Here is a 21,286-nt window from a genome sequence, read left to right on the forward strand (position 1 = left end):
GTCTCTGTGAGGACCAGCAACATTCAGAGAAGGGCAGAGAAGGCAACTCACCCAGAGTCGGAGCTGTTCCCACAGAGAAGAGCGTCCAACTGGCCAGGCAGGAAGTAGTAGTTGGCTGAAGCAAAAACAAAAAGGCATGAGTCGTTTTTCTAGTATACCTTTGCGGCTACAGTCGTTTATTCTGAAATGGTCTGTATATCTATTCAAATTTCTGCTCATACAATATGTACAATTCTGTGCAGTTTCATTTACAATCATTTGTGTTTCTTCTATCACCAGCCAAAAGGACATATTGTTTGGTCGTTGTAGCATATGGGCTTACACATACCCCTAGATTGCTGCCAGCTCACCGTTGGCGAAGCCTAGCCTCTACTCACTATCATTCAGGATGTAATCCGTCCAAACGAAGCTCTTGGTCATGTTGATTGGCCAGAACACACACTTGTGGCGCAGGTTTCCCATGAAGAGCTGGAGACCGATGAGGGCAAAGACGCTCAGGCAGAAGACGGTCAGGATCATCACATCCGAAAGCTTCTTCACAGACTGGATCAGGGCGCCCACAATGGTCTTCAGGCCTTACACACAAGTAAGCAAAACACACAGCTGATGCAGGAGAAGAAGCGCCCCAGATATCAATATTTGGAGAATCTACTTCTATTGCAAATGTTCTGTTTTTTAAACTAATACTGATAATCTAGTAATCCTTTTTAGGGATCCTTTTTATTCATTGTGAAATATCACGCTTTTGACTAGATTAAGGTCGAAAGCCAGGAGTGGCAAGACTGTACTTTAATATTCAATTGTTTTTAACTATTTAACGAATATCTTGTTACTAAATAAGTCAATTAAAAATGTTATAATACATCTAACAGTTAATGTATTATATTGCATTGATTTTCTGTGCTAAACATCCAACAAAAAGGAGTTTTATTTATTCAAATAAATAGACAAGATTTGTTTTTAAGATCTAGCTAGTAATACACTTTGACAGATGACATACATAACATCTCTAGAAACAAAACAAACAGGAAATATTTAGGAGCATTCCCACTCTTTTCAGATTAATCCAGACATCAATTTTTTTCAAAAGTCAAATCAAATATCAGAGAGACTGTTTTTGAATGGGAGGAATTTGTATTTCATTGCCAATGATGGACACAGTGAATAAGAGGGAGAAGACTGTAGAAAAGTGAGAGGAAATCCATAAGGAGAGCACAGCAGCACAAAGAGGGGCCATGAGAAGGACAGAGGCACAGGCAAGGGGCTGGAAACCACATGCAGGTCATTTAAACTCCAAGGCTGAACAGGAGTAATTCAATGCCAGTGCCAGAGTCGGCACTTTCTTGAACTGTATGTATAAGGTGTCAACAGGAAAGCATGAATCCCCATACCGTGACCCTGCAGTCTGTCTCATCCACACCTTCACTAAAGATAAAAGCTGTTTACCTTCTTGAGCAGGCATCCTCTGGCAGCGTTCACATGAGTCCACAAGGACCTCAGACATGGAAGCAGGATGACCAGCACCATCTTTTTAGTTTGTTCTCTAGAGGTACAGTGGGCTTTACCAGCTGTATACACTGTTTGTTAAATATGCTCTAAATGTAAAGATGTAAACACATCTTACTAAAAACTCCAATTACTTTGCAGTGTCTAACAATTATATAAAAACTACTTTTCTCATCTCTAATTAATGACAAGTCTCATTAAGAAACTATTTCAATTTCAGTTCAGGTAGGTATCGTAAAAAATATCCACATCTTCCGAAATCATGCCCTCAACTGCACATTGATTGTTTTCAGCTAAACTAAACCAACACTATAAGAGCTACATTTTCCCCACTCCAGTGCTACAGGCCTTCATTCATTATTATTAAAGGGAAAGTTCGACATTTTTAGAAATACGCTTATTCAATTTCTGGCACAGAGTTTGATGAGAGGATTGATACTGATATTGATGTCTGTCTGTTTAAATATAAAGATACAGCCAGTAGCTGGTTAGCTTAGCTTAGCACAGATACTGGACTGTAACAGTAAGCTTGGCTAAGCCAAAAGGTATGAAAATCCACCCATCAGCATCTCAAGCTCAATTATTAACAAGCTATATTTTGTTTGTTTAACTCTTACAATGACTAAAGTGTAAAAACAACAGTTATACGTTTTTTTAAAGTGTAAAAACAACAGTTATACGTTTTACAGGTGGACCAGTACATTTCTGGTCTTCTCCAATGCCTGGCAATGGCTTAGTGCCAAGAAATGGACCAGCATGTAACCCCTTGTAAACTGACATTTGGCGCTTTGGTCTAGCAAAATTGAACATAATAGGTATTCATTACTAAATGTTAAAAGAAGGCTAACTGTTCCCTCTGGTTTCAGACTTTGTGGTAAGCTAAGCTAAACAGCTATGTGCTGTAGCTTCATATTAACCAATTAGACATGAGAGAGGTATCAATATTTTCATCTATCTTCCAGAAAATGAGTAAGCATATTTCATTTTGCACATGTTGAACTATTCCTTTAAATACAATTTCAATCCAAATCATCCCTTTTTGTTTGCACTTGCAGGATTTCCTTTTTCATATTTCCAAATGAATATGCGGTTTAAAAAAAGCCATTCACAGCAGTTCTTTTGAGTAAACACGACATCTGTTCCACATGTTCTATCAAAAAGATAGATGGATGTGTGGTCAGTGTCACTCAAAAAAGGTCAAGAGGTCATTCGACCATCCCATCTGTGTGCCCAACCTCTAAAATGTAAGCACACCATCTTTTTTTTCAGTGTGGTATATCATTCAAGGAGGTCGTAAAAAAGAGAGAGGAAAGAAAATCAATAATCAAACTAAAAACGAACGAAGGCAAATCAAACTTTTAATGCCATTTGTCAGCCAAGCTCTTAGTAGGCTAGTATTGTAAAAGCAAGTGACTGAAAAGCATCATGCAGCATAAGAGATATGTTCACAAACTAGGCTTGGCAGTCTTCAGACATAAATAATCGGTGAATTCTGTGGGATCTCCCTAAGAGCTAATTCTCAAATGAACATACAAGGTTTGTTTTTGATCCCAAAAACATGGAATTCTTTATATCCAATTCAATCACTAGTTATAAATGTGTAAACTATGATTGATGTTTTAATTTTCCTTGCACTTCTGTAATAGAATAACTAGACATTTTTGGGAAATTTGAAAAGCCATGATCTTTTCTTAGCTGATTAATATACCATGTATAATGACCTGGTTTTCAACCTCAAGTGAGAATACTCTATCAATAATTTACTTTGTAACAGAACAGGGTTTTTTCTAAAGCTGGTAAGAGAGGAGTGGGTTAAAACTATTTCTGAAGGGAAATACAGCTGCTTTGGAGACAAGCCTCGTAATGAGAGTGCTACTGGGGCAGAAGAGAGTGCAGACACTAGAGGAGACTGCAAAGCCTATCAAAAATGTATTAGTACCATTTTTGATAATTTTGGAGGAGAAATAAATCAAAAAATGGTTGTCTCCAATTATTGTGTTGTTGCTTAAATCATAATTGTAATCATAATAATAGTGAGTAGAAAAGAAAGGGTGAGAGGATCAGCCTTAGTGTTTAAACTGAGTCTCACCTGGAATGACAGAGATAGTTTTCAATGCTCGGAGAACTCTGAATGTTCTCAGCGCAGATACATTGCCCAGGTCCACAAACTCTGTTATATATCTGAAACAGGGGAAGGATCACACACAGAACAAACACGATGACAATAACCACAAACGCCAAGAGCACAACACCACCGAACCAGGAGGAAACGACGCACTCACAGAGCCTGTCCACTGAGGAGAAGGGTGGAAGGTAAAGGAAAGAAAGACACACACACCTAACACCAACCCCGCCCAACCATCACCCGCCCCATCCTGTCTTACCTGGAATAACAGAAATAGTTTTCAATGCCCTCAACACCCTGAACGTGCGCAGAGCTGAGACATTGCCTAGGTTTACAAACTCTGTTATATACCTGCAGGATCAAACCACAGTAACAACAGCTCGTTATTTACATGAAAGTATGAGGTGGGAAGGTAAGTTGACACATAGACGCCCTATGTGACCGCTCTACAAACAATGAAGATGTACTTTGCATGGTGCTTATCATTAATGGTATTCATGAATGAGGTAATGTAGAGGCAGGTCAATCTGTAGTAGAAATAGGGGGTGACGAACAGTAGACGGGGGCCTTAAATTGAATGTTGCAGACTGAAAGAGAAAAGGTGAATGAGAGGGAGAGTGAGATGACAGGAGGAAGATAAATCCTAAGAAAGGGACTGGGGTGTGGTGTTATCAGGGAGGCCGCAGAGTGTCGGATGGAAACCTTACACTCCCAAAGAGAAAGACCAGAGAGGTCTTGGATCAATGGAGAAAACACAGAAGATGAGTTATCATCAGACAGAGAGTAAGAAAAGACAGACGGATGAACAATCATCTGTAGCACTGAACACTCACTTTCTTAACCCACCCTCTTTAACAAAACAATGCAAATATTTGTTCACATACTGTAACTTAATTTCATCATCAAGTGAAAGTCAGAATAACATCAAATCAAGTTTTATTTATATAGCACATTTATAAACGATTTTTGGTCGAGCCAAAGTGCTGTACATATAATAAAAATAGCCTACAATAGAGACACTTTACAGCAAATACAACAGCACAGATTGTTCAGTATGAGAAAAAACGACAACCTCTATCCTTAACATAATACTAATAATAATAATGATAAAAGAAATACTTACGCCATCGAAATGACCATGAAATCCAACCAGTTCCATGGGTCTCTGAGGAATGTAAACCCGTCTATACAGAATCCACGTGCGCAGATTTTTACAAGAGACTCAAATGTATAAATTCCTGTGAATGTGTACCTGAAAGGAAAACGTGTTGACAGAATCAGTTCAGCAGGCTGCATCAAAGCTCACTCACTTCTTTGCACCATTAGCGGATGACACATGCAGGTAATGAAAAGGTGGAGCGTAGGGCACAGGTTACATTTGAGATGCTAAAGTAAGGTAAATTGTCGAGTATATCATTTTTAATTAACACATGTGTATATCACAGACAATTATAACAGTTTCTCTAGAGATAGTATTTGGCAACTCCAGTTTGTATCTTCTGGGTTTTTCAAAGATCATTCAGTATTTGTTTATGTAAAATCGGATGTTCAGCGCTGTGCTACAATGTAAGAGTATCACAGGGGAACAAACTGGGGCTAGCAGTTATCATGCATTCATACAATTGAGCAAATATAATAAATGGGTACTTACTCTACTTGTTTTGACCACTCAGGAGGATCACTAAAGGTCATGAATATACAGTTGGTCAAAATAGTAAACATAATGATCATGCTGAAAAGAGTGAGGGTCAAGTTAAGGAAAATATGGATAAAACAGGCAAACAAAAACATTATAAACCTTGTTTTAGAAGTAAAACACAATGAAATACATCGCCAGTAGCTTAAGTATGTATCTAATGTGATATACCATTATTTTACCCATGAAATATTGATATGGTACATTTATAGTGGAAATACAAAACTTTTTATGTATCAAACATTAGAGCTAAAGAGAATTTTTAACATTTAATAATATGGAGAAACGAAAGTCGCTCTTAATAATAGATTTAGATTTTCCTAAATTGTTTTACATGGGGCTGACATTTGTATCTCATATTAATGCAGGGCTTAGTCGGGGGAGGGCTCTTTTATACTTGTGTCCGAGCAGCCTGTTGTAACGGTTTGACGATGAGGTAAATCAATAGGCATACTTGAACCACTTTATGGAAATTCTGCTTCAATCAGCAGCAGCTTGTTTTCTAAAACAGACTTCCTTCCACCTCTTGAGTAACTTGACAGCTCTCTCTTTTTATAAGAACAGGTACAACCTCCAAATATCTGGTCTGGGTACAGTGATGGATGGCACAGTGCTAAATCCTAATAGGATCTTAAGGAGGTCCCGCCTGGTTTACTGATAAGGATAATTTGTGCTAGCCTTCCCTTCCAATGATAAAATGTCTATAATGACATGCTATTAGTTTCCATCCATACAGCAGTTGTATCTATCCCCTCCAGAAGTTACAGTCACAGACAACACCAATAGCAGAACGACAGAACATATCAGGAATAATGAACACGAAACTCTTTTGTCTCTGCTGTTAAGACACCATTTCAAAGGATATGAATGTATCAAAATTTTAATAGCTACTCGCCTAAACGGGTTTAAAGGATTTATGAAGTACAAGGCAGATGTGGCACTAAAACGGAAGATTGTCTTCCCTGAATTTAGTACTATAAATGTCTGTGGAAAGAAGAAAAGAGAGGGAGAAAGAGTATTAATGGCTTAATCAGATAAAAAATAGAAATGTTACCAAATACACATTGTATTTAAGATTAACACATTTACCAACTGAACTGAATTACATACAAATACTTATCAAAAACAAATGTCATCATATTTTATGTATTGCAAGTATATTATCTGCATACATATAGTTCAGCATACATAACTTGTGTATGTTAAGATATTTTGTGCATTAGTTCATGTGTGAGTTGTGCACTTTCTGTCACATTAAATGATCTGAAACACAGAGTAACAGAGTGGAAATAGCTGCCAGGATGTTTCAAATGTTCATATATTGTCCCAGTCACTCAGCACCATCCTGTACATAACGGCTTTGGTGGTTTCAAGAGAAGGAAATGCCGAAACCAGAAAGGCCGGCAAGCCTCTTTTTGTGGATAACCTCATAATTGTTTAAATAAAACATGGCGCTTTGCTTGAAACTTTAATGAGACTCCATACAGTGATATGGGCCCTTGTGCTTTTAACAAGGCAGCCTTCACTACATTGAGCGCTGCCGAGCTGGCGGCTCAGGGCTGAAGGCTGGAGACAGTGGAGTCAGAAGGGGGAGGAAAAGGGGGGGAGGGAGACGTACAGTAAAAGGCCTCACGGTGATCACATGGCTGCAGGTAAATTACACACTTCTAACAGAGAGAAGGTGCTTGTGTAAAATGTTAACACAAAACATACAAATCTCAGAGAGGAACATCGCACTGATTATAGAGCCTTACTTCCCAGAGGACGAGACACAGTTCTGTCACATGACCTCACTGATATTAATTTGACTGAGATCTAAAGACAACTCGGAACAAGCCAGCACAGTTAAACACGATTAGATACTCTTACTCCCCAGATACTATTATAGGTCAGAGCCGCAGCCTCACCCTAATGTTCATATCTTATATGTTCTGTAAACATTCCCAGTCAGCACTATTGTCAGTCAGAATGACACACATGGAATCCTCCCAGTTATTGGTAGCATGACAGCCATTACACACATATGTTGTTTGCATATGCATAACAAATACACATAGCCCTAATGCACAAGCACATACATGAGCAGAATGCACAAAGCTAAAAAAAAGAGCAAGCAAGGTTGACATCCACACATGCCTGCTATATATGTAGGGACTGGAAGTCTTTTTACGCATGACTAAACTGCTGCAAGCTACTGAACATTTCATAATCTGGAGCTGAGCAAAGAGGAGAGCAGAGGAGAGGAAAGGCAGAAAGCGAAGGGAGATGGAGAGCGCATGAAGCAGGCAGGCAGCAACTGTGGCAGCAGCAGGCCGAGGAGAAGCAGGGCAGAGGCAGCAGAGCCAGGGAGAGGGGCAGGAAGCAGGGTGGGAGGGGTGATGGGCGGTAGGCAGAGCGAGAGGGGGAGAGTCACTTCAACACAGAAGCTCCAGCCATCACGGCTGCATCTGCATCCGTGAGGGCCACAGCAGCCATTCAAAGAGCCCCCTTCTTTCAACCCTTCTAGTAAATGGATAATGGAGACACAAAAACAAACACACACACACACACACACGCACGCACACACCATTGGCGTGGGGCTCAACCTCCATGCTATCTTCTAACCTGCTCATGTATTCCTCACCATGCTTATATTCAGTTTGTTCCATTTTACATCCAAAAGATTAGGTTTACACTTCTAAAGGAAAAGCTCTGATTTTTGTGGGAGGACATGACTTTCTGTGACGGTGCATATGTCCAATGCCCTCTTCACATTTGTAATAAGGTTTTGGAATTCATCTTGAGAGTATATGTACCTTATGTCTTGGGATAATGACCTTAAAAAATGAAATGTTTTCGGGTGGGTCTGGATTCAAACCATTTTACTAGGCAACAGACGCTGCCATTGGGCCTCCAACTCTAACCACTGAGCCATCCGGCAGCCCAAGTTAGTCTTTTTTTAATGAAATCTAATCGTGTATTTTCTCTGAGGAGTTATTAGAAATGCAAAATTCACATGCAGGAAAAGAGAGTGCAGCATTTAGAATTTGAATGTCGACGTTATGAAGGAAGCATTTGGGTACAGCCGTACCTTACACAGTAATCCGTGCTCTTTAAGAATACATTTACTTTATACCGAGTTAATATGGCTGTTTTTGTGTATTTGTTTGTCTCTGTTTATTGTTTATCTTTGCTCCACACAAACAAATGAACAGATGTTGCTTATATATTACACATACACAGGTGTGGTACAGGAAAACATTTTATTTTTGCCTGATTTGACTTCGAAAAAAGAATATTAGCTCTGTAGTATTTCTGATTTTGCATCTTTAGGTCTTCCCTCAGCAAAAACACATTTGAGAAAGCCCGGCTGCAGCAAGAAGGAGAGCAAGTGTGCTCATGCATCCCTACACATGTCGCCCATTTTATCCTTCCCTCCTATCTCTATGTCTCGTTCCCCTCTCCTTGAAAACGATCTGTTTCCCCCGGCCTTGTACACTGACACCCAGCTTGACGTAGCTCAGCCTGCCAGCCCTCTGTCCCAAATATGACACCATCTAAGAGGACCCTCAGCTTAAGATTTTACATGGAGAAGATTAACAGCTTTCCCTTACAGTAATTCACCCCTTCCCTGCAAAACATTTTTCAAAAACCGGCCCGCCGCCCTCAGTGACAGTGACATACGGAGCAGTGTTCTCCCGTCAAGGTCACCTCCTGATCTGATGTCAGAGCTGCTGGAAGCTGCCAGAACCAAAGGACCATCGGCCCCCTTTGGTATAAGAGGGAGACTAGATTGAGGGCCATAATTAGATTTGCCTGAAGAATCAAATCAAATCAAGTTTTATTTATATAGCACATTTATAAACGATTTTTGGTCGAGCCAAAGTGCTGTACATAAAATAAAAATAGCCTACAGTAGAGACCCTTTACAGCAAATACAACAGCACAGATTGTTCAGAATATCAGTATGAGAAAAACGACACCCTCTGTCCTTAGACCCTCACATCGTACAAGGAAAAACTTCCAGAGAAAACCCACAGTTTGAGGGGGGAAAATGGGAGAAACCTCAGGGAGAGCAACAGAGGAGGGATCCCTCTCCCAGGACGGACAGACGTGCAATAGATGCCGTGTGTAAATCGAAGAGATAATACATTTTACAGCAAGAAGAGAACTGACAGGACTGCTGGTAAGGGCAGGTTCAGGGACAACAAGCAAAACACAACAAGCAACAACAAGCCTGAAGACTCGAATGCATCTGTGACAGTCATGCTTTTTTTTTATCAACAGTCCCTCGAATCGATCGATGTGTTTGCCACGTGCCATCTGAGTCGTGTCTCATCCTTGTGCACTGGGCTGGCGTGTTACATAACAGTGAGCGTGCACGGTGTAAAGACAGGGAGGAATGAGACAGAGACAGACGGAGACTCAGATACTGTGCACCTGAATGCACGCACGCGCACACACACACACACACACACACACACACACACACACACACACACAACACACACACACACACACACACACACACACACACACACAACACACACACACACACACACACACACACACACACACACACACACACACACACACACACACACACACACACCCACACACACACACACACACACACACACACACACACACACACACACACACACACACACACACACACACACACACACACACACACACACAACACACAATGTCTAAAACAAAATCTGTTGAGCTAATGATGATGACTAAACGGATATTATGGGGGGGGGGTTTCAGGCAGGACTTGTTATATTTAGGAACACTGTGTGGACAGGCACTGAGTTATACAACATCACAAAAGTGAAACAGTATTTAAAAGATATCTGATTTGAGGAGACCATTTTGAATAGAAATGCCAATTTTGTTACATAATTCTTTGTTATAAATAGACAACAAATGAAGTTACCATGGTAGAGGATTTTGGCCTAACTCTTCAGTGTGTTTATAAACACACCAGCTTTAGACTGACCTTAGGTCAATCATTTAAAGACAGCCATTTTATGATTAGGTATTCTTGCTTTTTTTAAAGTAGACATAAGCACATTGTAAAACACAGAATACAGCAACACTTGAGTGCATACATGGCTGGTATTTTACAAAATGGCGGAAATGAAGGCTATGAAAGTTTGGAACTTTCCATTGCCTTCATTTCACCCTTCATCAACATCCTGGAGTAATGGATGTTATGTCTTTAAACATTTGTATTTAGAGGCCAATTGGTCCATCAAGAGCAAGACACAGCCATCTGACATGAATGCAGTCTGCTATAACAGTTCTGGTTGACAGGGACACATGATGGGATGTTCAGGGACTCTCAAGGTCACCCGTCCGTCCTCACACGGCGTCAGGGAGGACAGATACCCCAGAGAGACACGTCTCTCCTCTAAGACAACCAGGCTCCTCTCACCCTACTGTTGCTGCCGCCTTTCGCTCCTGCCACAAATTCATTTTTGAATAATTAGGAAAGTCTGTCATGTGGAACAACCGTCTTTCATCAATTGCTGCTTCTGACCTTTTCCCCAAAGCCCTGCAAGCAAATCGGAGATACGGACCACTCAACGACTCGAGAGCTGGACTCTCACAGTCCCCAAAGGTCTTCAAGGAGGATTAGATAATTATATTCTGCACTCTTATCATAACATTCAAATCACTGTAAACACAGCACACCAGGAAGCCAACTGTCGCAAACCACACGTCACTCCTCCTCTGAGTAACTTCCAGCCATCATGTGACTCACCTCGACGTCATGAAGCCACTCATACTAACAATTATCTGAGAGGTTAATATGTATAATTGGATTCGGCTGATGTACAACAACGTCCTTTCTATGCTGTATACGTAAGCAACAATACCGGCGAGTATGCTGATCATTTAGGGAAAATAAAAAAAACTGAAATAGTGATGCAAGTTCTGGCCACATTTAAACAACAATTATCTCAATCATAAAATGTTTCAAAGTAATGCTTATCTATCAAGATGCCTCACACTTTGATTGTTTGAAGCAAATAAGTTTCATTTGAATAATGCTACAGAAATGTCCAAATCTGAATAACAACACCTCAAAAGACTGAAATACTGAGAGATGCGCAGTGATGTGATGTAATGTAATCCTACATGTTCTGGCTTGCAAAAAGAGGCAATAGAGAGGTTATATTACAATGTTTGGTCCAATAAACAGGCTTAATTTGAGAGTTTGGGCACCTGAGGTAGTGGGACGATTACCATTTTGTGAATTAGACTTGGTATTGCTTAAAATATTCATTTTGGGAAACCAATGTTTCAGGACCTATAACCAATACTTGAGAATGAAACTGATCAAGGAATACGGAAAGAAGACCTCTGATCAGATGCCAGTTTTTAAAACCGTTTTCACATTTTGGATGCTACATTTCTGGTCCATAAAGCTCGATACCCAGCCATATTCAGAAACATCCTTTGGCTAAATCAGCTCTCATTCATGTCAAATGACAGCATCACTAAACATGTGTTGGTGTGCCCCTGTTGGTATACTCACTTTCTGAGAATTCAGGTAGTATGGGTCCAGGTCCTCCAGTGGTACCGCCACCATTCCCTTAGGGATGTCCCCGTAGATGTAGGGCAGGCTCCGCCCAGCCTCCAGGTCAGTGTTGGGTCTGGGCTTGTTCTCGTCATCATCGTCGCGGTAGCTGCTGTCCTGCTTGGGAGGCTTCCTGTTTTTCTCCTCATTGATGCGCAGCTCAATAATCGCCAAAGATTCCAAAGTAAACTTCTTGAAGCTATCAGGTCCTGGCGGTGCAATAAGGGGTGCAGCCATGTTTTCATCCTGCAGCTACCTGGTCTTTAGGTGTGTCCCATCCACAGTAGCAGCTCTGCAGGTGGAGCAGACGGAGCGGAGAGGTTAGACAAACATTCAAAACACTTTCCTTCTAAAGACCTTGTTGATGTTGCCCAACTGGATACTATTAGTTATTTATCCAAGTGTAGCTCATTTGACTTTTCAGCAATAATCCTGAACACTTTGTGAATAAAGGAAGAGATTTGGAACCAAAAGGGACCAAAATAGATTAAAGGTCACAAACACCTATATGCATGTTTATGAAAACACACTTGTTTTGAAGTTCCATGTAATATTAATTAAAAACAACTAGATCCAAATAGAGGAAATGCAAAACAAACACTATAAATGATTATTATATGTACACTGGTTTTAGAATGGAAGAAATTACTACTAGATAAGATACTACAAAAATGGCTGCCCTTATGATAAATCCTTTGCAACATTATTTATTCGTAATATTCCCTTTCTTTTTTTTTAACAATTTAACAATAAATAAAAGCATTTGCCCGAAAACAGAAGACTACAACAAGGAGACAAGATTGTACAGGACATTTGATGCTTCATGATAGTGGTTTATATATATTGTATACAACTATATATATTACACACAATGTTTGCACAGCTGTCAATGCACATAGGGAGAACAAGACTGTTCAGCAGCTAAAGAGATGTTTACCTCAACCCTCTTCAACACTCGCTGCCTATGGACAAGTATTTATGTCTCTCTTTAAATAACTATAGATATAAATAGATCTGTTTATATTTGGTGTTTTATAACACCTTTTATTATATGTTCACAGGTATCATTTTGAACAGTCAAAACAAAGCAGATGGCTGCCAAAGCCACAGTAATTATATCCTTTTAAGGATATTAAGCTACCTCCTCATTCATTATCTTCCTCCCTTTTCCCAGTTAGGGGAGGTGGAAACATGAACAGAGTTGTGTTCAACAATCAGTTAACGTCAACAGAGGAAACTGGAACCTTAAAACAAAGTATTATTTTACATGAAAACTGATTACACAAAAGTAGTGGCTACAATGGAGCTTTCAAAAAAGGTATACTAAAGGTGAGCAGGTTCTGCATTCCCTGTCAGAAATCTCACCAAATAAGCACCAATAAGAGTGTCTTATTGTTTTAATATCTGAAATACTGTATCTTTCCTCTCCCAACAAAGACCCATTTAATGATTTTACTCCCAATTATTTTTTGAATAGCTGTGAAAACGCTAACAGGAAATCCAGAGCACTTAATGGCTGCTTGACTCAAGCCTTTTTGCAGCTCACTTAAATGTAAAAGGCTATGCTGGTAACATGTTTTGAGCTGCAGGACATGTCAGGGTCAATAAGTGAAAGGAGTTCACAAGCAGAGACACACCTGAACAGAGACATTTGGAAGATGGCTGGAATAATTGGGTCTACATGTCACCGTCAATCCCACTGTCATTTCACACAAAGCTGTTTTTCAGTCTATATGGTGGAGGCAAAGCAACCTTAATATAGAGAACACTATCATATCGTGGAAGCAAAGCAGCCTTAATATGGAGATCGCTATCCACCCTATCTGGTGGCCTGTCACTTCCCTGCTCCCCTCTTGCATAACACAGCATCATTAAACATGCTCGACGTGTAAAGCAGATATCACACAGCAAAGGCTCCACACATGAAAACATGCAGCCTGTGAGCCAAGACGTCTGTTTTAAAATGGACCCCGGAACCTCACTGTCTCTGAGCCTTCTGCTGCTCTGCTGGCGCTGTCCGCTTCAGCACCACACGGGTGCGCGCAAACACACATGCACGAATGCATACATGCAGGGTTGATCGAGAGAACAAAATCATAGCCGATCTGACAGGGAAAACCCGTTTTTCTGTTTTCTAGCTGTGCTATCCCCTCGACGCTTGTAAAGGCCTGCAGATGATCCTTCAATTCTCTCCAATGTTAGGCTAAGTCGGGTCATGAAGACAACACTCGTCTTGTGTCTCAGTCTCGAGAGTTGCACATTGCTTACATCCAGGTTTTTAATTTCCACAGAAAAAACAGACACATTTTGGTATCGTCTCAGTTCCTAATTTTAGAGACCAAATTAACACTTGTTCCCTAAACCTGTTAAGTAAGAAGGAGGGCTGTGGACGCCATTGTGTGCATTCAAATGTATTGCATTGCATAGTAAAGTGAGAAGCATTAAGGTACACGGTGCTCTCAAACAAATTAACCAAAGCAATATTGCTGCAGTGGGAGGTTTGTATGTTTGAAATGTCACGCAAACGTGGATGTGTCAAAGGAACAGGTGTAATGTCGATGAATCACAATAAATCACGGCAATATGTCCCTGATGTTGATGAACCACACCAAGCAAATCACGATTCATTTTTTCCTTTTCGGGGATATGGTGGGGTTTTTTTGCGCGTTGCCTTGAAGGATCTGCACCACACCCGTGAAGCCATGTCGAGTGCCAAATCAATAAGAGCTCTATCTGTGCACAAGATAGCCCAGAGCATGAAGCTAAACAGCAGCTTGACACTCACACTTACAGTCTGGAATATTGCGTTAAACATAACAAATAAGACGATTAGAGAACAGTGGAGGCTGCCACACCAAAATCACCTGGAGGAATGTAAATGTATTGGCTATTGCTGGTGAAACGATCAGGCTACTCACATAGCATCGAAGCAGTATGGTGATTCATGAGCCCCATCCTGTAGTCCGGAGGGTATAAAATGGCAAAAATAGTGAGCACAATTTGAAATACATCTCCTGTTTCGTTTTTTGGGGGCTGGATCAGTCAGACGGCGCTCTACCTGATGCCTAACCTGCGGGACATTTTCTCTCACAAAGGTTTAATGAACGCCTCGGATGCTCGACGAAATAAACAATCCGATTAATTCCTTGCGAAAGACATAAACTGATTGACAAATGTCGTTTTGTGTGCCCTGGTCCAGCCAATAGATGCTCACCAAGCTCAGACACCCTCTCCCATCCAGCTCCAAAAAAAGATGCGGGGCAGTGTGCGGCTCTGCGACATTTACGCAAGGATACCGACAGCGAGAAAACCTCCCCTCACCAAACAGCATATGCACCGTCTTCTCAAACGGTTAGAAATGAAGGATACTAACTTTGTAAGCGTTACAATGAATCCGGGAAGCCGTGGCAGGAGTGCAGATGTGGAAAAGATTGGGGAGAAACTGCGGTTGTCGCCATATTGTTGCCGCTATCTTCCCCCCTCAGCGCGAGCAGTCCATAATTGATGACTCTCAGCAGAATGTAAGGGAGTGTCTGCAAGTGCGTTTGGTGAAATCCTAAAGGTCATTTAGGCCTGCAGCCTCTAAACCTCACTGTGTGGTTCACCAGAAACAGCTCACCGGGCTCGGAGATGAGCCTGTGTGAGATTGTGGAAAGAAAATGCGCACAAGGTTTTTCTAACAAAACAGATCGGCTCACTTTAGTGCAGGAATGTAATTTGCTGGCAGGCATTACAATCTGTGATACACATGTTTAAATTCATGTGAAAATGCCAAAATCATGCAACGTTTACCTCACATAAAATGACCATTTGCTTTGGGAAATACATGAATTAAGACACTTACCTAAAAGTGATCCGGTTTATCCTCACATGCACATATTTTTAAAAGATGGCGCTTCTCATCTAAGTTATTGTAAAACTATCTTTATTAATAACCTCTGCCTCAGACTGCTGCCTCCCCCTGCATTCTGCTGTTAAATAAAACAAATTAATATGCAAATTGCCAGCTCCCCCATCTGGAAAACTGCCCCCTGTGTGTGTGTGTGTGTGTGTGTGTGTGTGTGTGTGTGTGTGTGTGTGTGTGTGTGTGTGTGTGTGTGTGTGTGTGTGTGTGTGTGTGTGTGTGTGTGTGTGTGTGTGTGTGTGTGTGTGTTGTGTGTGTGTGTGTGTGTGTGTGTGTGTGTGTGTGTGTGTGTGTGTGTGAGGAACTGGGACTTTATTGCATTTAGGAATAATCAAACTCTTTTGATACTCATGTACTTTATTGATTTACTGATACTGACTCAGAACATTTGTCAAATTGGACATTGCCTGGTGATAAATGGATTATGTAACGCCGTGATGACTATCAGGCGTTTGTCCTTGTGACCGTCTGAAAGCCTTAATAAACATATTTTATAAAAGGTCAAATAACATAACTATAAAAGTGTTTTTTTTGACAGTGTAAGAGCTTTGTTTAGCAGTAAAAGCTTTTATATTTTAACTATATGCCCAGTGAAAACCTGCTGCTTTTGGGTTATCATTACTATAAGTTATAATCCTTTAGGTTAAAACATATTAGCACAAACGCAACATGTGTATGTGAAACATGCTCGATACGTAGGTAATAAATAGATGATTTTATGGCATGCAATAATGTAAATAAGCAAGAAAATAAGTGCACATATTTCATGAAATCAGTGTGTAAAAAAAGTTTAAAACCTTTTTCCTCTATTATTTCTCGATAGGTTGGGGACTACATTATGTGTGTGATGCCTTTGTATATTCAAATGACCGATAACAAAAACGTGTGTGTGTGTGTGTGTGTGTGTGTGTGTGTGTGTGTGTGTGTGTGTGTGTGTGTGTGTGTGTGTGTGTGTGTGTGTGTGTGTGTGTGTGTGTGAGTGTGTGTGAGTGAGTGTGTTACATAATTTCAGCTACATTGTACAAAATATAATAATAATTATGTAATATTTTATTTTAATGTTTAATATAATAATGTTGTTATTTAAAAACGTTACGCACCTGCACATGACGTCATTGACTGGAAGGTGGTCAAAAAAAGTGTTCAGGAGTTAAACTAAGCTAAATGGAGTTCAAACTGCTGCTGCTGCTGCTGTTTGGGACGACGCTGTGTTTAGATGATCCAACTTTACCAAAGGACAGTGAGTACAGCCAGGATCAGGAGAGGGAAATGTGGAAGTAACTATACAAAAATATATTTTAAAGAATAACATGTCACTTTTTGATGAAAACAAATCAGCTCCTTCTGAAAGGGCGACCATTAGAAGAGCCAACAGTTAGCTATTCTAAACACTCCAATAATACTCAATTAGATGTCTCTTGTTAGACAAATGGCTATAAAGTCAAAATGTGAAGTTGACCATAAAAGGATCCATAAACTAACATTTACAAACTTGAAAAGTTGATTTTCTTCTACCTGAGAAGGTAATATTTACATCAACAGTATGTAGCTTACTTTTGGTAAAATAGTTAACATAATATTGAAAGCTACTAAAAACATTTGTGATTCATAACACTCACTTACGCTCAGTTTTTTTGAGGCAGGAGTTTTGCTTTTACGGCCATGCTTGCTGTTAACAAACGTAACGTAGAAAAACCCATTGTTGTGTAGGTTAAGATTAGTGGGTAATTTTGCTATCTTTATGACTGTATTTGTACTATCATCACGCTTCATTTTAGCATATATCGTTGCAGCTTGGGTAGGACAGCAATAGTTAGCTACTTTTTAAATGATGCAACAGAAAACTCCAGCTAAATGGTGCCAACTGTCTTCCAAAAAAAGTAACGTTATCTAGCAATACTAACTCCAAAAGTTACTAAATCCGACGAGAAAGGCGGTACGTTTGCAACATTGACAGCCCTCTAAGGACACTTCAAAAAGTATAATTATGAACGTGAAATTATCGTAGAAAATGTAAACAACGAGATGGATATTTTAGTGGGCTACACAGCTGTCAAGCTAGCAGCGCGTGCAAGACTCCGGTGACGCGCAACCAGTGCACGAGCAGAGTGCGCGCAGTTATACATGTAGATAGTCCTGTGACAGGTAACAGATGTTTGTCATTGTCAGAGTCATTTAATGACTGTTCTTGCAATGTAAACAGTATATCAACAAATATAACACATCTTCCACCCTAGCTGTAACCTAGGTGGAACCTATATGCTGCAGGTGTCCCTTGAAAAAGAGATCTATGATCTCAATGGGACCAATCTGGTTAAATAAAGGTTTGAAATGAAATGAGTAACCAAAAACTATAGCACAAAAGGTAAACATTGTACGAAAGAGAGGTTTGTTGTTTTCCTGCTGGTGATCCTATAGTAGTGGATCACAACAATACAACTTCCCACCCTCTGAGTTGCCTTGACATTGTTTTTTGTGTCATACCAACAGTTTATAAAGTCATATTATATATTTAAAAAAAGTATAATTTGAGAGTCTAAACCCCAAGAAATCTAATTTTGCTTGATAAATCATTTAAATGGGTTCTTATTATCAATATACTTTAGTTGTGGACTGATTTTCAGTTTTTTGGCTAATTGTATCAGAACCATTAGCAAGTGTGTAATATCATAAATTACATGTAAACTTTGTGTGTTTTTCAGGCTGTGGGCAGCGGCCCCTGGTCAGCCCCCCTGGTGAGTCTCGTATAGTGGGGGGCTGGGAGGCTCTTGAAGGGGCTTGGCCCTGGCAGGTCAGCATCCAGATCAGGTCCAGGCATCACTGCGGCGGGACCATCATCAGCAGACTCTTGGTGCTCACTGCAGCACACTGCTTCAAGAGGTACCTGTGAGTATAACTGACACACCTCACTGAGCTGCACTCACATGTACATAACTCACTCTGCATGTGTGCCCATGGATTACACAACATAATGTAAACACACTGGACACTTTGAGTCTGAAGTGAATTCATAACGAGGAATTCACAGTTTTTGGGCGTCTGACTCAAAAAGTTCGATCAGGTACCGTTGACCAAAAAGGAGGTCTATTCAATAAAATAAGATTATATATATTTTTTTTAATTTAATGATGTCCGGGACCCAACAATGTTATATGTGACTCAACATTTTTTTTTAAAGAGGCCACATCATCTGTGACCAAGGTGTATGTGCACAGCTTTTGAGAATATATTCTATTTAATATGTGGAAAAAATAAGAAGCCAAACACCAACACATCTACAAATAGCAATGGTCAGAAGTTAAAACCAAACATACATCATACATATAGAGTGTAGTGCACACAATGTACACAATATCAGTTTTTTTTTACTGCACATATTTTTATTCCATTCTATTTCTATATAAATACTACTATATTTTTTATTATTTTTATTATTTTATTATGTTATTATAGTTTTCTTAAAATTGTTCTCTGTCTGTGTTTTTAATTTTTGTTTTACTTTTATGTATGCACCATGACATCAAGTTCCTTGTTCCTCGTGCGTGTCAAAGTACCTGGTAATAAACCTGTTTCTGATTCTGATTCAGTATTTACCATCAGGGTGTCCTGAATGCAACCAAAGGTCCGTATGAGCAGGGGTCTATAGATGTCACTATTTAGCTTTCTTTATTTGCGCTTCATCAATACAGGTTTTATAGGTTGTGAAGAAGCAATACTAAGTTTGTGTTCAATGTTATGCTAGCCGGTTAGAAGATGGTTTCCAAATCCCAAAGTACACAAAACTAACAGCACAGTTACAGTTTTGGGGCTCTTGGAAATAGTGGCCCATACATTCATCCTTGATTAGAGTTTGAGAAATGCTGCTATGATTTGGCCTAGTTTGACCCACCTCTGAGTTGTTGTGATTTATTTACTTTTGTGTAAGTGTGTATGCAAGTATATCCATATAGGAATGTCCAATAAGATCTTTTAAACATAGATTACAAATATCAGTTGTATTTCATCGCCTTGTAAATCCAACACCAACAAAAACAGACAGTATGTATGTAGAATGGGAGAGTAAACAGCTGTCTCTGTTTGTAAAGGGAAAAGCATCATCAGCATCATGAACATTAAAATGTTTCAAATGACATGTATTGCTGTCTCTGTTCTGTGTCCAGAAGGGTCCGCAGAAGTTATTTCAGTGTGGTGGCCGGACTTAATGTGTTATCTGCTCCAGGAGATGGAACCCAGATCCGCTCCATCAGGGAAGTGAGAATACACAAGGACTACAACAACGTCACGGCTGACAATGATGTGACTCTCCTGCTGCTCAGCGCTCCCTTCAACTTCACCGACCACGTCCAGCCGGTCTGCACCCCTCTATACGACGCTCAGGAGTCATTCCTCAACTTCAGCCACTGCTTCATCAGCGGATGGGGGAGCCCCTATTTCAAAGGTTGGTTTAAAAACTCAATTTTTTATTTTAAAGGGTATGATGATGATCCTGAATCATTGCAAAAGGATTTGTTTTTTACTCACCTCTACAGTCTTAACAGACGGATCATAACCGATATAATATTTTTTAATTTTGTAGACCTAGCTGACACTAAACATCACTTTATCAGACTGTATTCCAATTCCTCTGAAGCCACACCATACATGCAGTAGCACTCCCCAAAAGACCTGGTTCAAGATTAGCACGAGTACAAATGTGTAAAAGTAACCATAATTACAAGATCTAATTAAAGTAACCTGTGATGACAGCAGGCATATGTCATTTTTTTATTCAAGGCTGTATTTCCAGTTGTTTGGATGTTTTGTGAATCAGTAACTTGTGTAACATTGAATGTAACATTCAAAAGTATACCATAACCATTGCATGTCTTAATGACATGTTGCTCAGACAGAGTGGGGGGCCTTCTACATGTGCCCAGGGGCAAATAATGTGTCATCATCCGTCTGTGGTGTTAATGACTGCAGGCAGGCTGATGAACAGATTGCAGGAAGTGGAGGTGGAGCTCATTGACAGGAGGACATGTAACAGGATCAGCTGGTACAGCGGCTTCATCACTGAAAACATGATCTGCGCTGGACTGGAGAGCGGGGCGGCTGATACCTGCCAGGTGATTATTCTTTGAAACATTTCCAAAACTTCCTTCAGGTTTAATGTCAGTAAGACATGACTGCTCTCTCTGTGTGCCTCAGGGGGACAGCGGGGGGCCGCTGCAGTGCTACAGTGAGGACGAGGACAAGTTCTATGTGGTCGGAGTGACGAGCTTCGGTCACGAGTGTGGACGTCCTCACAAGCCGGGGGTGTACGCCAGGACCAGCAGGTTTGCAGATTGGATTCAGGATCAGACAGAATCAGCTGCACACAGACTGAACATGAGACTGATCCCAGAGCTGCTCAGTGTCGCTCTGATGCTGCTCCACACTGTCTGACAGCAATAAACATCACTGCTTTACATCAGACTGTTCACATTTTGAACATGAGACGTT

At 40.3% G+C, this 21,286-nt stretch overlaps 2 protein-coding genes across 9 annotated transcripts in view; one reads left to right on the plus strand and one right to left on the minus strand.

The window, feature by feature from the left end:
• Nucleotides 1-15,913, minus strand: part of scn8aa (sodium channel, voltage gated, type VIII, alpha subunit a) — a 47,002-nt gene extending 31,089 nt beyond the window's left edge. For 2 of the 8 annotated variants that reach the window (XM_034209159.1, XM_034209161.1), the window contains exons 1-7: nt 11,860-12,138; nt 6,193-6,311; nt 5,283-5,372; nt 4,755-4,883; nt 3,596-3,687; nt 378-575; nt 52-115 (exon numbers count right to left, since the gene is read on the minus strand). In XM_034209159.1, the coding sequence (XP_034065050.1) occupies nt 52-115; nt 378-575; nt 3,596-3,687; nt 4,755-4,883; nt 5,283-5,372; nt 6,193-6,311; nt 11,860-12,138 (971 nt within the window). Of the gene's footprint in view, nt 1-51; nt 116-377; nt 576-3,595; nt 3,688-3,890; nt 3,983-4,754; nt 4,884-5,282; nt 5,373-6,192; nt 6,312-11,859; nt 12,194-14,819; nt 15,243-15,274; nt 15,532-15,745 lie in introns of those variants that run through there. The other 6 variants (XM_034209162.1, XM_034209160.1, XM_034209158.1 and 3 more) reach the window with 5 other exon arrangements.
• A 1,056-nt stretch (nt 15,914-16,969) lies between these two features.
• Nucleotides 16,970-21,286, plus strand: LOC117542059 (transmembrane protease serine 11D). Its single transcript, XM_034209532.1, has 5 exons — nt 16,970-17,045; nt 18,508-18,691; nt 19,966-20,243; nt 20,768-20,910; nt 20,993-21,286. Exons 1-5 carry the CDS (start codon nt 16,970-16,972, stop codon nt 21,227-21,229), a joined length of 918 nt encoding a protein of 305 aa, XP_034065423.1. The 3' UTR covers nt 21,230-21,286.

The sequence above is a fragment of the Gymnodraco acuticeps genome, unplaced genomic scaffold, assembly GCF_902827175.1.
Source record: "Gymnodraco acuticeps unplaced genomic scaffold, fGymAcu1.1, whole genome shotgun sequence".
Taxonomy (NCBI): Eukaryota; Metazoa; Chordata; class Actinopteri; order Perciformes; family Bathydraconidae; genus Gymnodraco; species Gymnodraco acuticeps.